We start from the raw sequence: 16305 nt of genomic DNA, 5'->3' as shown, positions 1-16305 counted from the left end.
TGTCTTTCTTCGATTTCATTGTCTCTCCAAAACAGGCTAACATCCATTAGTGCTAGCAGGCAGGGGATTGAGATGAATGTGTTCCAATTTTAACCACCCCTCCGAGTGCCCTGCAGGGTCTCGCTGTATACTGGTTTGTGAAGTGAGGAGCTGGAGCTGTCCCAAGGTAGCTTTGGACTGTTTTAGAGTGGCCTTGTGATCCCTACCTGTGGGTGGAATACCAAGCGCACCTTTGATTGTGCTTTGTATGCTTTCATACAGTTACACAACAAAAACAGCTCTCTCCCTCCATCTGTGTTTTCTGCTTCATCTGTCGTGTACGTGTGCACGGAAGGAAGCTGCGACTACAAAAGGTCCATCTCTAAACCTGCATGTAATCACTTCAAACGTGGCATCTCTTTCGCCATTATACAGTGCGGGGCTTGCATGGTAAATAATGGGCAAGAAGATGACAACAATGCGCATGCAAATTCACACTAAAAGCCCCCTACCTAATCATCGAGGGGAACATGAATAACCAGCTTGTTTTGAGAGCCAGTATCTGTTTATCCACACTTCACTTGAGTCATACTCCCACAGTATACAGAATCCTTTGTGTATGTCTGAGTGGAATAATGAGTAGATACAATAAAACTGTTTTGAAGCCATGCTCTATCCTTGCCTTTCACAGTGCTCATTTAACCCGGTGTCAACCTCACGGGACAGCTCGGTGAACAGGGTTCGACTTTAATCTTGATGTATGAGTCGCCATTAAGGTAATGATAATAAAATGTCCGTCTTATTTAATGAGCACCCACTGAAGTTAATTGTTCTTATGACAAAAGGTCAGACTCAGCATGCGCCTCAGCCCAGGCACCATCGGCAGTGGGTTTATTTTTTAATGAGACTTTCTCAATTAAATTATCCACAAGGAAACAAAGACAGAAGGCAGTGCTTCTTGCACCCAGATGACATTTACAGATTTGTGGGGTCTGTTTAGATTTACTGCCAGAACAGTCGCACTAAAAATGATGAAAGCAGGAGGCTGAAGGGAAGTTCAAGGGGTTTATTTACAAAACGCAAGAATATGTAAAGATGATTCTCAGAAAGGCAGAGGGTTTGGTAAAAGGTCTGTGGCTGATGAGATAGAGTCCTCTGGAGAGAAATCGGGGAGGGAAGTTTCTTGCGTGGCAAGGATCCAAAGACTTAAGAGGTTAAAGCTCGAGCGACACTTGTAGTGTGGACGTGTTCATCACTATCCGAAGACTTGACAGGTAGACAAGTGGCTGGCACACACCGGGAAACTAAAGCTACTAGAAAACTTGATAGGAGGCGCAGGAGGTGTAGCTTTTAAAGTTGCTGCGCCTACTGGAGTCATGGGGACTATGACCGGGTCGAGCAATGGAAAGTTCCTATCCCTATCAAGTGAGGATGACTCATTCTCCACAAGGAAAAAAAACACACAAACATAAACAATTTAAGCTTGTAAATAATAATTTCAAGTGTGTGCAGTTAAGCTACGATATCCACCCTACATAAACATGCAACACAGAACTCTTCCTTCTTCAAAAATGCTATTTTGGCCTTCCCCTGGCAACACGCTGAGGTTGCCCTCCACCTCCTTTGAGGATTAGAAACGATCAAAGCTATGCTCATTCCACACTCACTTTTTATCCCTCCTAACAGCAGGTGGGAAACCCCCATTGGCCCACACACACACATGCACGCACACCTCTGTACCAGCCAGTAGGGTAAGCCTCGGGCATGCTCGACAGGGCAGCGAAATACAAAACAAAAATTTGCTAAGCAGCTCAGAATATTTTATATTCCGGTGTATTTTATGGCCATATGAAGACTCCTACACAACGTTTCTGCTTGAGTGGCTGCATCGTTGTGAATCAGTGGAAAACATAAACAGACCCTGTTCGATGCTATCAGAATATGTCCAATATTTCATATAAGCCTTCTGCCACCTGTTTTCCAGAGTGTGACAGTGGCTGACACACAGATGTGTGTGCTTGTGTTTGAGGCATGCCTCCACACTGTGTTGCCTCGTGTCACGGCCCTAAGCTTCACAGCAATGACTCTAATGAGAGTTTGCCCAGGGCAACTCATCAGAACAAAGCAATTTATTTGTGTGTCTTTCAGTGTGTAGGCATTGTGCATGTATTTCAGTCTACTTGGCTGCCAAAAACTGAATTAGGCATGTGGTGGAAGAAAAGAAGCTGATATTTGAATATGAACATTTCCCATAGTGCTTTAGGGTTGGGACCCAGCAGCAGTGGGCATTGAGCTGGCAATTCTTCACCCAGTGATCAAAGGCCCAGTTCCCAGCAAGCTCCCCTAACGCCCTCACTCTGTTTCCTATTTTTCCCCTTTCCCTCGTCTCTCCTCGCTGCTCCGGTCATAGCCAAGAGCAGGGATGGCTGAGCAATAACCCTGTCATGGTGTTCCTTGCTATCCCCGAGTCCTGCAGATCTTACTGGTCTTGCCTGACTGACAACCCCTCACTGTGCTGACTGTTAGCCTTCCAAACCCAACTTCCCCCCTTGTCATGGTCAATCTGCATGCTTTAACTGCACCAAGACATAAACCACTGCGTTCAAGCCAAGGCTTTTTTACAACCTTAGGCAGTTACAATGCCGTTACACTGCTCGCCGCCCAACCCTGTGTTTAGTCTCTTGAATCCATTCCAGTCTGTCATGCTCTTGATGAGTCCTCTCTGAGTGCCCATAACTTTCAGTTTAGTTAAGATATTTAATGCTCCCTTTCCTCCTAAACCATTTTACAGACACCTATATTTATGCACTTTACTGCTGAATCTCAAGTGTGAACCAACTCTTTTTTTTTCCATGTTTCCTATAACTTTCACTATTTACCCAGCTGCTTTCTGCTGCTCCTCCTATTCTAACTCACACTTTAATTGCTCACCACCAAGCACGTACTCGTTGTCTTCGACAGACATTGTTACTTTAATGCTGTCAAGGTTACTCTCCTGATGCTAATCTGGGTGGTTTATCTAACACAAATATATGGAGCATTTTGATTAAAAAATAGCATAGATTAGGGTCATGGCATGGCGAGGAGGCAGGGAATGAAAGGCCTACTTTCACCCATAACCCCCCCACCTGTGACAGTTGGTGGTCCAATAAATGAAGGTGGCCTGCGGGTGTGAGCAGTGGGCCAAACCAGAATGCTATAAAACAGGCCAAGTCTGCTGGGAGCACTGCCGCTTCTTCTCATCCCAGCCTATCTCTATCACATGACCCCGGTGGCCCCGATGCTCTCGTCTGTCCTTGTCCCATTTTCTTCCACTCGCTGGCTCACTCTCTGTGATATTCCTATTCCTTCTCTTAAATATTTTATTAGATTTTGTGTGTGCTGTTAGTCACGTGTTGCTCTGAGCAGTGGGCAGTGAAGCAAAATGGAAAGGGTTCAGTTTTTCAATTCAGCTTATTCTGAAACCCATTTTAATGCTACCTTGGATACTTAAAGTTCTTTTAGGACCACTGTTGTCAAAATATGACTGTTATTCCACCTGCAGTGAATTAATTTCAGCCAGGACTTTTTTTTAATGGTAATAAAAACCAACATTAACTGGTTTCACCAACACACTTGCATCATTTATACCAGCAGCTGATCCCACCCCTTAGCTCAAGACTGAAATATCTTTTGCAAATACTGACTGAGCACCACCTTGATGTTAACAATCTAAGTATTGAATGGCTCAGCAATTAAATATATGTTGTATTATTCCTGTGGAAGATAAATCAAATGACTTTAATGTTGTCCTCAATTTTCAGTTGGTATGCCAAGGTTTTCAGCTATCCAGTAAAATTCCACAACATGTACCAAATGACGTTTACATGATGACTGATGAGAAAGAAAAGATACTCAAGAGGCAGCTTGTCATGTAGTTTCACCGTGTACCAGATAAACCTGTGCGCAGAGAAGCTCCCGACTAGCAACGCAGAACAAACTGAAGGGTTTAGTCCTCAGTGTCTTGCTTTTGTGTTTATTTTGGATTTGATTCAGATATTTATGCTTTCATTATCCCCCAATTGTACATGTAACATTATCATTAGGTAACTTAATGTTTAGCTTAAGAACTAATACTAAAATCTAACAATATTCCCAAAAGCTTCAACTGTACTCTAAATCCTTTTAGTTCAGAGCAGACGACAGTCTCATTCTGACAAGCTGCCCCTGGTGTATCTTTTCTCTCTAATCAACTGTTGTTTAAACTCGATTGACAATAATTTCATCATTTAGAGTGACATATAAGGTTGTACGAGCATTAGCTGAGATTGAATTTTTTTTTTCTTCCTAAAATCAAGGGCAGAATCCGAAGGAAGAAATCTTGATGACTATTCAAAGTTAACTCAATGTAATTATGTATAAGCGAGAGAAGATTGGCCATCACTCAGCTCAGTTTGACCTTGTTTAAGGCTGTTATTTAGAAATGCCTCTGCCTGTTGTTTGGAGACCAGAAGCGATAATGGACTGCTGTGGCCTTGGAAGCACACTGAGCTTCTTTTGCATTAAGTTATAATGTGAACAAAATTAGACTACAATAGAGTCCTGTTTTCTAGTGGATGCTAAAGTGCTGCTAAAACATTATATTTATTGAATACATTATTGTTTATCCGACTATAGTATAGTATTTGTATTTACATTGTTTTTACAATTTGCCATAACAAGATTAATAAACTTAGACTTACAATAGATCAATAGACTTACTCTTGCTGCATTATAATAACACTGTTCTCTATTTGTCACATTCTTCCATCATCTTGATTTTACACTTCATAATGTAACTCATTCCAGTTTGTACATGTTGTTTTAAAATCTAGATTAATTAAGAACATAATGGTTGGTGCTTCAGGCATTTCTGTCTTAAATTGTTATTTCCCCTTGTCTCTGAAATCCCAAATCAATATCTGTTCCTAATTTGACTCTCAGCCTGAGACCTATATAGATTGATATGTGTGCGCACATGCACACACACAGAAGCTAGTCTGCACATCTCCCTGTGATTCAATTGCTGGTGCCTATCTGAGGTCCCTGCAGCAGGCAAGACAATCAGCTTTGCTAACAAATGTCAAAGAAACACAGCATTGATCACATAATTGAGTAATTATGTGATCAATGGCTAATTAACCCAATTAATGCATTTGGAAATGCATGAAGGAGGCTGGGTGTGGTATCCCACAGTGCATAACTATGTTCATGCTTCACACACCCAAACGTGCATGTATGGGTGTGCAGGGTAGTCACTAAAATAAACTTCTGAATGGCTCAATAGAAACTTCTGTTGAAATCATTGCTGCACTGATGCACGATGTGTCCTCACTCTTGTGTTTCTCTTTCTCTCTATTTCTTTTTGACTCATACACTCACAGACATCGCTCCCACCACTATACTGGTTATTAAAAATAACACGAATGTCAAGAGATTCACACTAGAGAGTGAACCTGCCGTTGCCAGTCCTTCAGGGGCCTTGGCATTTCGCAGCTACCTTGATGGCAGCCTGACACGACAAGGACGTGTCACCCTGAAGCTCTCAAGAGCTATATTTGTGCTCGCTCATCCTCAGCTCACGTTCTCATTAGATAAAATGATTTATTAGCAGCGCCCTCCGTGGCAGCGGACTCAGCTATTCTTGTTGGCAGAGTTACACTATATTTACCTTCAGTAGTACACCACAGCTTGCACGTAAGTCTCTGTTATATGAGGCAACACCTGAGGAGTCGAGGGGAATTTTGGTCAGGTATATTTTCCTCTCTCACTTCACTCCTTCTATCACAGCATACATTATTCCCACACTTTCTTTTTCACCTTCTCCATCTCACTTTTTTCACCCTCCTCCTGATACTTGTCTTGCCGCCGGCATACTTGCTCGCTGTCTTTTCGCACTGCTCTGTAAGTGTTGTTTTCTCTCCCCACACGTACACACACATGCTCTTTGCGCACTTCCCATTATACATTTTCTTACCCCTCCCTGCTTCTGCGGATGAATCTTTCTCTCAGTGCCACCACTCGCCCACAGGCAAAGTCATCCCAGGTTGCTACTTACTACCTCAGAGTCATTTTCCAAATTCGGCCACTAATTGGGTTTCTCCTATGATTAAGTCAATAACAACCTTCATATTAGAGTTTAATGTCCCCTAACGAGTCCATTTGTTGGCCACTGGCTAATTAGGTCTGAGCTGTTTATAGATAGCCTATACTAATTGATGAGCATTACTGAAACACTGTGTGTCAATCACTAATGCATTTGAGCACATTTTTGCTTTTAGCTTGCAGCTCTCTCGGGCAAAGCCCCCCAAAACAGATTATGCCGTTCTGGTTCATGGATCAGGCTGTATAATTTGTGAGACAGCTCAGCATTAACATTAATGATATCTCCAGGGGAGCGGAATAAAAATCCATTTAACATTGACTGACAAATCTTCTTTCTCGTCAACAAGCATTTAGTTTATTAGTGTTGATTGTAGTCTGGATTTCTGCTGAGGAGACTTGTGTCTGTCTTTGTTAACTGCGGGGATCTTTAAAATATTCATGCTTGCCAACAGTAAACTTTGTGGCTCCTCATGTACACCCATGAAGCACCAGGACTTGGAATGAAATGCAAAGGGCCTGAAAGGCAGCAATAGGGGGACATGAGGACAACAGGACCCTGCAGAAGCTATCAAGCTGGAATCTTTGACAAAGTTTCAACAGATCCGACTGACATGCCAGGACCCTTCCCACGGGTTTGAGTCTGCATGAAGCTCTGGCTTGATAAGGCAGTGTTTGGATGAATACAAAGTGAGCTGGAGGAGTCTGGTTTTGGGCCTCATCCAAGTCTTATGCCTCCAGGTTCGCCTGCTATCGAAATAAAGGGTTCGTTTGAAGCGAGGTTCCCTGTGTGCACAGCTGCAGTTCTATGATAAAAAGAGGTTTGATAGGTGAAGCCTCCTGTCCTTCTATCCCTCTCCCTGTCTCTTTCTAATTGAATCCAACTTACACTGGCATGCAAACACCGAAATATAGCACTAGGATTACTTTCCTTCTTACTTTCTTCCCTGTCTCTCTGTATATAGCCTACGCTTTGTGCCTGGATGCTCTGGTGCTCTGTGTGGATTGTTAAATTTTACATTTCTGCTTGTGTGGAAGTTGCTAGAGCTGAGATGGAACACCAGAAATGCAGGAGAGAACTAATCTCCTTCTGTGTGCATTTCTCAGTTTTTGTGCCAACACCACAAATTCATCCATACTTTGATTTTCTACAAGTGTTTTCCCTATTTTAACTTTCATCAGGGCTAACCATCTGTTATAAGATTGCTCCAAATAGCTCCCCCTCCTCCATGCCATCTGCTACCATATGTATTTATTTTAGAGTTTCAGAATATATTCATTCCTACTGAAATCAGGTAGCTATATATTTGCCTGATAGGTACAGCTGGTGTTGTTACCTTTTACTTTAACAAAGACCAATATGGTCATTTTATCCTCAGGTCCTTCTCACTTAGGGATTGTTTTTAACCTTTTTTTTGGATTCTTTAATATATATATATATTTTTTATTTGCCTTCAGTTACTTCTTTCGCTCACTTTTTCTGAACAGATTCAAAGTTAGTTAAGTCTGTTATTGCTGGAGTTACGGTCCCGCTTTTGCGCATACGGCACCGTTAGGGAACCAGTGTCCCGGACTGGCCGGCCTCTGCTCTCCCGGCTCTCTGACTCCGACTCCGCCTCTCTCTGAGCACCAACACACGAACGACCGACTACACTCAGCCTGCCTACCGCCACCTCCAGCTTTCATGCCTACCCCACCCCTCCTCCCCAAACTGGACTCCATAGTTTACGGCCGTCCCAACGAAAGCACTTCTTCCTCGCCGAATGCGCTCTTAGATTTCCGGAAGACGTCAAAGAGCCAGACTTTAAGAGCATAAACAGGCAAGAGTAGCGAAGCAAAGGAGAAGTTTTTTTTCTCCCTTTTCTTGCCCTCAGTTGTTGCCCTGCAGCGGGGCAGGACAGCAGGAGTAGGCCGGGGGGTGCACAAAAAGGCGTCCGTATGATGTGGATCTGGTACCTTCTGCTTGGTTCGGGGTCAGGCTCAAGAAGTGTTGGTAAGTTTTTCAAAGCCAGGGTGAAACTAACGTAGTTATCACGGCGCGGACACGCTTCGGTGCGAGTTCAGAGGAAGAGGGGGCGCTGATATAAAAAAATTCTTAAGGACGGGCTGTGTGGTGCACTACTTTCTCCCTCGAGTTTCCTCAAAGTTAGCGAAACGACGTCTTTGAAAAGAACTTATAAGACATTTCTTTTCCCTCGACTGAACTGGACTTTGTGTGTGCGTACGCGCCAGTAAATCTGGATTATTGGCAGCAGTTTCAGAGTTTTTCGTGCATGTCGAGTGTCTCGCATTCGCTACATGTCCCCTTCACCTCTGAGACAAAGTATTTCTTTTGTTAGAGACTTCCTCCGTGGCGTGTCCGTTCACCGGGTTGTTTTGAGATGACGCCGTGGTCTCCCCCTGCTACGTTATAAGTGAGAGGTTGTTGACAGGGCGCCGTTGACAAGTCAAGCTGTTCTCCAGCCTCGCCGTGGAAGCTGCACGGGGCCCGGAGAATGACGTCTTGTAGTTTATGGGACACTTGTGACAGCCACTTGTTTCTTTTACTTGGTTTAAACATGATGCAGATTTGAGCTAATGTTCACATTAGTGACGTATAATTTCCCCGGTGGTTATTACAGGATGCTCAAATGCTTCAGTGAGGACCTACAGTGAATAAATATATGACCCAGAAATAAACAGTATCAGTCACAGATAATTGGATTTGCTTTTATTGCTTTTTAATGACGAAAAAATGCGTGGCTTTTATGGAGTGTAACAGTGACAGCATTGCTGATGTTTCCAGCAGTGTGGGTTTTAGGTGGATTTTCACGGTCTCCCAGCTACAGGTGCATTAAATGGGCGTGGCTGGAAAATTTAAAAAGAGCCAAGATGCTTGTGGTGGTGATGATGATGCTTGTTTTGTCCCAGCAGAAGAAACACACACACACACACACACACACACACACACACACACACACACACACACACACTCAATGTGAATAAATAAGTGGATTGTGGCTGGTGGGGTGTTGGGTATTTAATCAAAAGAAGAAGGTGGGTGAGGTGGCTGTGTTTGTTTTGGCTCTTACTCTATTTAGTCCATTGTGTGCCCCACTCCTTTCCTGTAGCCTACGCTGTTACCTGCAAGTGGAGTTTAACTGTGAAAGTTAAGTTAGCAGGATTTGATGAGGGTTACAGGCCAGTTACAGCTCTGTGTACTTGCAGTTGCCCTCTACCCACAAAATCTCATTAACCTAATTATAAACAGTATATTTTGCAATCAGTTCAGAGTCATTAAAGATGACACTTGTAACTCTTTCACAAGACGGTTGTTCTTGCATTCCTATTGGCTGAATTCGCTTTCACGTCTTCATTATAATTGGCCTGGTGCTGTGGGTTGTCACGCTGTCATGACTTCCTGGGACTCTTGAAAATAATGGAGCCGTCATTAATGTGATTAGCAACACCTGTGATTCGCTTGACATGAAAAACTGAAATGTCTGCAGTGAAGAAGAAAAATGTTTTTGCTCGTGTCACTGAAACAGAAGTGCAAATAACATTATATTAGCTTCAGACAGAGATTTAGTGTGAGCTGCCCACTCTGGTTTTCTCTGCAGGAGCAAAGGAGGATGTATCTGTGATTAATGTAAGAAATTTTCTTTCGAAATATTACGGTAGTTTGTTTTCTTTTGTATGGCTTACGTCTGCTCAGCTTTGAATAGATAAACGGTGCTTCAGTGTTTTATTAGCTCATAGCCTGACCAGGGTAATAATGTCAGCTTAATATGAGTTAGACTCTGTTTATGTGACTGTGTTGTATTGTTGTCCAAACCAGCATAAAAGCTAAAACACAGCATAGGATTTAACAATCAGTATGTGGGATACTAGGACGTTAGATAGTGGTTAGTGCTGTGCTATACTGGAAATGTTGGTCAAGTCCAAAGTAAATACAAGGTTGTGTCATAACCAACTTCTAGCAGTAGTCTTTCTCTCCTCTCTCAATAAATATTAATAATATATTTGTGTGAATGCCTCACAGCATTGATGTATGCTTTATCTTTTGGTGCTCATAACCTTTATACTTTTTCAGATATTAAGCTTTTTATGCCATTTTTTTACCCCATTTTGCTGAATGGGACAACATTATCAGTGTGATCACCAGTTTTGCTTGCTGGGCTGAGCCATGTTTTAGCTCAGTGAGATGAGCAGCCGTTCTCAGAGCAGGAGGGCCGGGTTCGAATCCTGCTTATGGCAACATTTTTTTCAGTTAACAGTTCAACTGTTTTAAGTATTTTCAACACAAATTTCAGCTTTTTCACCCCTTTTCAGCAAAATTTTCAGTCGCTTCTGCTCTTTTCAGTAGAATTTTCAACTTTTTCACCTCTTTTTTTTTTTTTTTTTTTTTTTTTAGCACAAATTCCAGCCTCTTCTGCTCTTTTCAGCAAAATTTTCAGGTTCTTCATCTCTTTTTTGCTGAACATTTAGCTTCATCACCTCTTTTCAGCACAATTTAGCTGTTTCTGCACAGTGCACATTTTTTCTCTCATCATATCTTTGTTTGAGACCAGAACTGGTTTGGCTCAGTGGGATGAACAGCCACCGTGAGATCTGGTAGCAAAGGTTCGAATTCTACTTGCGACACTTGCTGCAAGTCTTCCCTCCTTGCACTCTCCCTGCTTTCTTGACACTCTTCAGTATAGTGTTTCAAATAAAGCAGTTTTCAGCAAACAGTTCAGCTTGTACACAGTGTTTTCAGCAGATAGTTCTCCTTATGCTGTTTTCAGATTCCACTACACGGCATTCACTAGGGATGGGTATCGAAAACCGGTTCTTGTTGAGAACCGGTTCCCACTGTTTCAATTCCTTGGAATTGTTTGCCAAAATTGCAAACAATTCCCTTATCGATTCCAGTCGCCCCGAATGACGTCACCACGTTGCGGAGCGTCATTTACCTGACAGGAAACACGGCACCTAAGCGGCTCAAACGCTCAAAAGTTTGGTTATACTTTACGAGAACGGAACACAACAGGGCAACTTGCAATACTTGCAAAGTAGATATTTCATTTAAGGGAGGAAACACTACGAATATGCAAAAGCATTTGCTCACAAAACACGCGATGACCTTAAATGAATGTCGTGATTTTAATTCCGCTCCGGACTCATGAATCTCAACCCAGCAGCAGCGGTAACGTTTGCACGTCCTCTCCCGTTAATTCAGCAGGTAAATAATCAACTAACAGTGCATATTATGTTAGTGCGATCTGCCTTATTACAAAACCTGCTATTACTGTGCATTTACATGTACAATTTTTTTTCCCCCTTTAAAAAAAGAAAAAGGAAAAAAAAAAGAATCAATAAGAGAATCGATAAAGAATCTAATCGTTAAACAGAATCAAATGGAATCGGAATCGTGAAAATCTTATCAATACCCATCCCTAGCATTCACACTGCATTTTCGCAGGAAATGCAACTTTTTCTAGTTTTAATTTGTTTTGGGGGAATGGGGAAATATGACAACATTGACTTTTGAACTTTTGGCAACAGATAATGTCACTACAGATATACAAACCTTACATTAAAAACTCTCTATATACATTGCAGATTCAGATAGTTTGTTACCTACCCTATGCCTGTAATTGTGAATGTTGAAGATCTGCAAATACTCAAATGATATTTTAGTGCATTTAATATTCTTTACACACAATAGCACAGCATTTGTCCATTAGCTACAGCCGGCTGTGACCAATGAGCTGTGAAGAATGAGTATATTACACTTTATAAATTAGTGCATAATATGTCAGTAGTTACAGAAGATTTACCTGATAATTAAGCCTTAAAGAAATGCCTCTGAGGTAATGAGGTATTGATAGTCAATAATGCAGACAATAAAATGATAATGATAACAAAAGATAATGTAGATAATGATTGTATAAAATGTTAATAATGGTAATGATTTAATAGATAATGAGCAGACAGGACATGATATGTTGAAGATAGTTTGGAGTTTCTCAGTATGACGTGCCGCTTTACCTTACTGTTCAAACTACTGATGAAGTGATCAATAATGAAAAGATGGTTAATAATTTTTGCTTAGTTTTGGTTTAGTAAATCAGGAGCTACTTATGAGGAAAGTGGTCACCTGTTTCACTGTATTTATTAGTTTCTCTAGTAATTCATCATCTGCTGTAGAGTCCTCATTTAGGAGTGTTTTGGATGTTCTGCTCATTAAGTCTTCATCAACTGTCAAGTTATTTTTTTACTTCTTTTTAACATATTCCTTTTAGTAGCAGACCAAAAACACTGCAGTCCACAGCTTAAGTTACTCACTCATTTAAGCCCAAGTCATCTTAGGTGGTTACCCTAAACCAACCCAGCCCTGTATTTTGGAGCAAAGCAGGCTTGGTTTTGAAAAAGCAATGTAGCTAGTTTTTGAGTGTACACATTATAAAGATTATTTTTCTTTGTTGAATTTTATTAAAAATAAGGTTCTAAATCTTCTAAATTCTAATGGTCAGACTTATGACTGGACTTAGGGTTAGGTTATTTTGTAACGCCTGTTTGGCCTTTAATGGCATATTTATCTATTGTCCAATAGAATTGATCCAAGTAAATTAGTCACTTACAACACTAAGAGTGGTCACATATCTATTGTTCATTTACTCTGATCTGAGTGAGTTTCTAAACTTATAGCCGTTTTCTGGTTGCCTGGTTTTGGTTTCAGGTTTCACTCTGCGTAAAAGGTTCAGCAAAATAAATACAGTGTGAAGTTGCTGTGATCTGAACTAGTGAGCCCATATTACAGCTAGTTGCTATAGTTTGTTCTTTCTGTATGTCTATGGTACTCTACCGCATCCCACAATGCAACACATACCCGACTGCAGAAAGGCATTTAGTTCAAACTTGCAGTGTATACATGTTATTTGGGTCGGACTGAGATTTGTTCTTATTGCTAACAAACTGCTCAGGAGTTTGTTTGGAACTGGAAGGGGACCCTATCGTCCAACTAGTCTGGGCGTGGTTGTTTTGGTCCTTGATTAAATGTGATTACAGTGTTCACATCAGCACAAAGGAGTCACCCCAAGGAGGAAAATGAGGCGTAGTTCAATTAAAACAGATTAAATGGCAAAGGTGGAAAAACATCCTAAAACACTGAGAAGTCAACACAATTTTGGAAACTGATGACTCTGTTTCTGTGACACTTATTTACCATAAAACATAGGATTAGCTTTAAGCTTCTTTGTGTATGTTTAAGCTTTAACCTTACTTGTACTTTTTTATTAAATCCTTAGATTGCTAACCACACAAGTAAGTTCAAAGAGATGCCAAAGCCCACACCTTACTTAAGTGGGGAATTTTGAATGAAACCTCGATGCTTTACAGGTTACTGTTATTCACTGTACACTGAACTGGCTTGCTCACCCAAAGTACATGGCAGCATGCAAAATTACTGTGTGTGTGTGGGTGTGTGGTCTTGAACATTAACAACCACACCATATATTCAGCCTGACATAGCCATTTTCCTTGATCAACATAATTTGCACTCCAGTGATCACTCTGTGTTAGAAGGCCACACATAAATGCCAGGAGGTAGGTTTTTTTCCATTCATAACCAGAGAAAGACTATTCGGGTCATTTCTCTTACTGAACAGAACGACAGAATCACATTGTTTGCCGCTTATTGTGCTTTGTATTTCCTCAGTGTTTGTTCACGAAGGCAGGCCAGTTGGCCCCATAAAACTCTGCGTGTTTGTGCTTATCACTGCATGTCTTTGAAACAGGGAAGAGAGAAAGAGATGTTGTGTTGTTTTTTTCCTCCTCTGTGGCTGACTTAGCTGATATGCTTCCAGCAAAGCATGAGTATTGAAACCCAGTTTTAAACATGCTCCAGGGGTAAACTATTGAAAGGAGTATCAGTAAATGCTGTTGTTATTGGTTCTTCTCTCAGCACTGGAAAAATTAGGAAAATAGAATTTGCAGGCTCATTGCCTAGGTGTGGGTGTGTTCATAAATTCAAATGGAAATGTTCAGCGCATAAATTGAACTGTTATTCAGAAATTCAACATCAGTTTCAGAGTGCCTAGAGCAGGGAGGAATTCAGTGATTTGTTGGCAACAAACGCTTTGCTTTTTTGTTTCCACCTTTTCCTCTAACAGCGTTGGTATTGGCAGTGGTAGAAATGAAATGTTTTGGGGGTTTTTTCTGTTTTATATTACTTGTCTTAACGGTAACCATCCCTACTTTCAGCCTTAGTTGCTTTTGCTCAGTATGCCTAGACTTAAAGGAGGACCAGTGTGGCTTTAATTCCCTGAGTTGTTAAACAAAGCCACATGACTGGAGTCATGTTTCAGTCCTTGGGAACAGAGCATCATTAACTGTAGTGACCACATATTGTGTGGTTTATGCCTTTTTTGTAAGTTAAACATTAATACACAATAGGGACAAATTAAAATAAAAACCTGGGGTATTCTGTTGGAATGGTTTTGGCTCACTTGTCCGGTTACAGGGACATTTAACTGTAAATCAACACAAAGCTATTTTTTATTGTCTTTATCCAGTGATGAAGATGTTGTGATCGTCAGTGCCACCCATACAAAAATGCAGTAAGTATTGAATGTTTTGACGAACATCAAAATGCAGTCGGTTAAATCCTATGGCCTTTGCAGTCACCAGGAGGCCCATGTATAAACAGTGTTTACAAACCGGAACAGCGTGTCTCTATTTCCTCCCCAAAACTAGTGTTTATAGAGGAAAAACATGCAGCAGAAATGTGCAGACCTCCCGCATACTTTAAACCACGCACATGTACACACACTTTTGGCCGTAAATCTACAAAGACATTTCTGCATCTAACTCTAAAACCTCAAAACCAACATGGCTACAGATGCACTACTAACATTGAGACTTCAAAATACAGTGGACAAAGCCAGTGGCTGATGTTGTGCATCTTTTTATATACAGTCTGTGGTTGATGCCAGTGCCAAAAGCAAGTCACTGTCGATAGACTTAGGCTTGGCACAAAAATGGTTTTGGTTCTCTATAGAAACAACAGATCTCTTTGACCCTTTTAGGGCTTTAAACTTGCCTTATTTATGGCGTGGCACAGATGGTTGCACTGCAACCTGTCAGCTGGGCTTCACCTTAGATAATTCAACTCACTGAACTGAAATTTGTGATTTTGCCTGGTGTTAGTGCCTTTTAGACTATTTTTTAACTCCAAAAGGACTACTGAGCTTATACCATTGCAAAGCATCTAACAATGCAATATGTGATATTTTGCTGAAGTAAACATCCCAAAAATTATTTTCAAATCTGAAGATGTGACAAAATAATTAATATTTGCAGATAACTTATATCACAGAGTTAGTGCTGAAGTGACGTGTATACTGCAGGACATTTACAAATAAGGGATTTGTACATAGTTGGACCTTTTGGCTGTTATGTGTGTTCCCTCCATGGGAAATGTATGTGCTCTGTCCTGTTTCTTCGAGCAGCTCTGATCTAGAAGTCATGATGCTAAATATTTCATGAATCCTTGTGTATGTGTATTGGAGGAGAGGAAGAAAAAGTATAGTGGAAAAAGTTAGGAAACAGCACATTATACAGTACCGTGCAGCAATCTTGAGCTACCCCTCATTTCTTTATACTTTGGCTCCAAGGAGCCAGACTTTCTTGTATTTTTAAAAGTGTTCTTGAGCAAAAGGCCCCCAGGCTTTTTCACTCATTTTCTAGTCCTTGTACCTGTTTTCAGGTAGATTGTTAAGCCACTAAACACTGACCTGTGACTCATTCAAGGCTGAGCCAGTGTTGTTCCTACATATAACAGAAAACTGACAAAGAATATTTTAAATGGTATCTTTAGACATTTTTTACTAGTAACCTGTCACAAAACACAAATTGCTCCACTCCAATTTCTTTAGTTGAGAAATGCCAAGCATAGCAAAAAAAGAATATTTATGCATAGACAAGGTAATTCCCACAAGTTTGCATATCTCAGCATGGTGTACAATGTGGCCTTAGAAAGTCTGAGGAAACTAGATAAGTGGAGGGAAGAATAAAAAGTGGCATACCTAAAAACTATCTACAGCAGATGAACAGTATCTGAAGGTTGTGTCCTTAAGAAATAGGGGGGGGGAAAGTCCAAGACATGAAACAGGAACTAAGAGATTCATCTGGCCCTTTAGTTGATCCATCTGTTTGCTGAAGCCTCATCAGAAATCGAGTCAT

At 41.0% G+C, this 16305-nt stretch overlaps 1 protein-coding gene across 5 annotated transcripts in view; it reads left to right on the top strand.

Annotated features, from left to right (window-relative positions):
• The first annotated feature begins 7726 nt into the window (after positions 1-7726).
• ldlrad3 (low density lipoprotein receptor class A domain containing 3) overlaps positions 7727-16305 on the top strand; it is a 91056-nt gene continuing 82477 nt past the window's right edge. For 2 of the 5 annotated variants that reach the window (XM_004563399.6, XM_076885620.1), the window contains exon 1: positions 7727-8092. In XM_004563399.6, the coding sequence (XP_004563456.3) occupies positions 8038-8092 (55 nt within the window). In that variant the 5' untranslated portion in view covers positions 7727-8037. Of the gene's footprint in view, positions 8093-9536; positions 9728-16305 lie in introns of those variants that run through there. The other 3 variants (XM_024803369.2, XM_076885621.1, XM_004563401.4) reach the window with 2 other exon arrangements.

This window comes from Maylandia zebra, linkage group LG7 (genome assembly GCF_041146795.1).
Source record: "Maylandia zebra isolate NMK-2024a linkage group LG7, Mzebra_GT3a, whole genome shotgun sequence".
Classification (NCBI taxonomy): domain Eukaryota; kingdom Metazoa; phylum Chordata; class Actinopteri; order Cichliformes; family Cichlidae; genus Maylandia; species Maylandia zebra.
The sequence above is the reverse complement of the archived record's forward strand: the minus strand, read 5'-3'. Positions and strand labels throughout refer to the sequence as shown.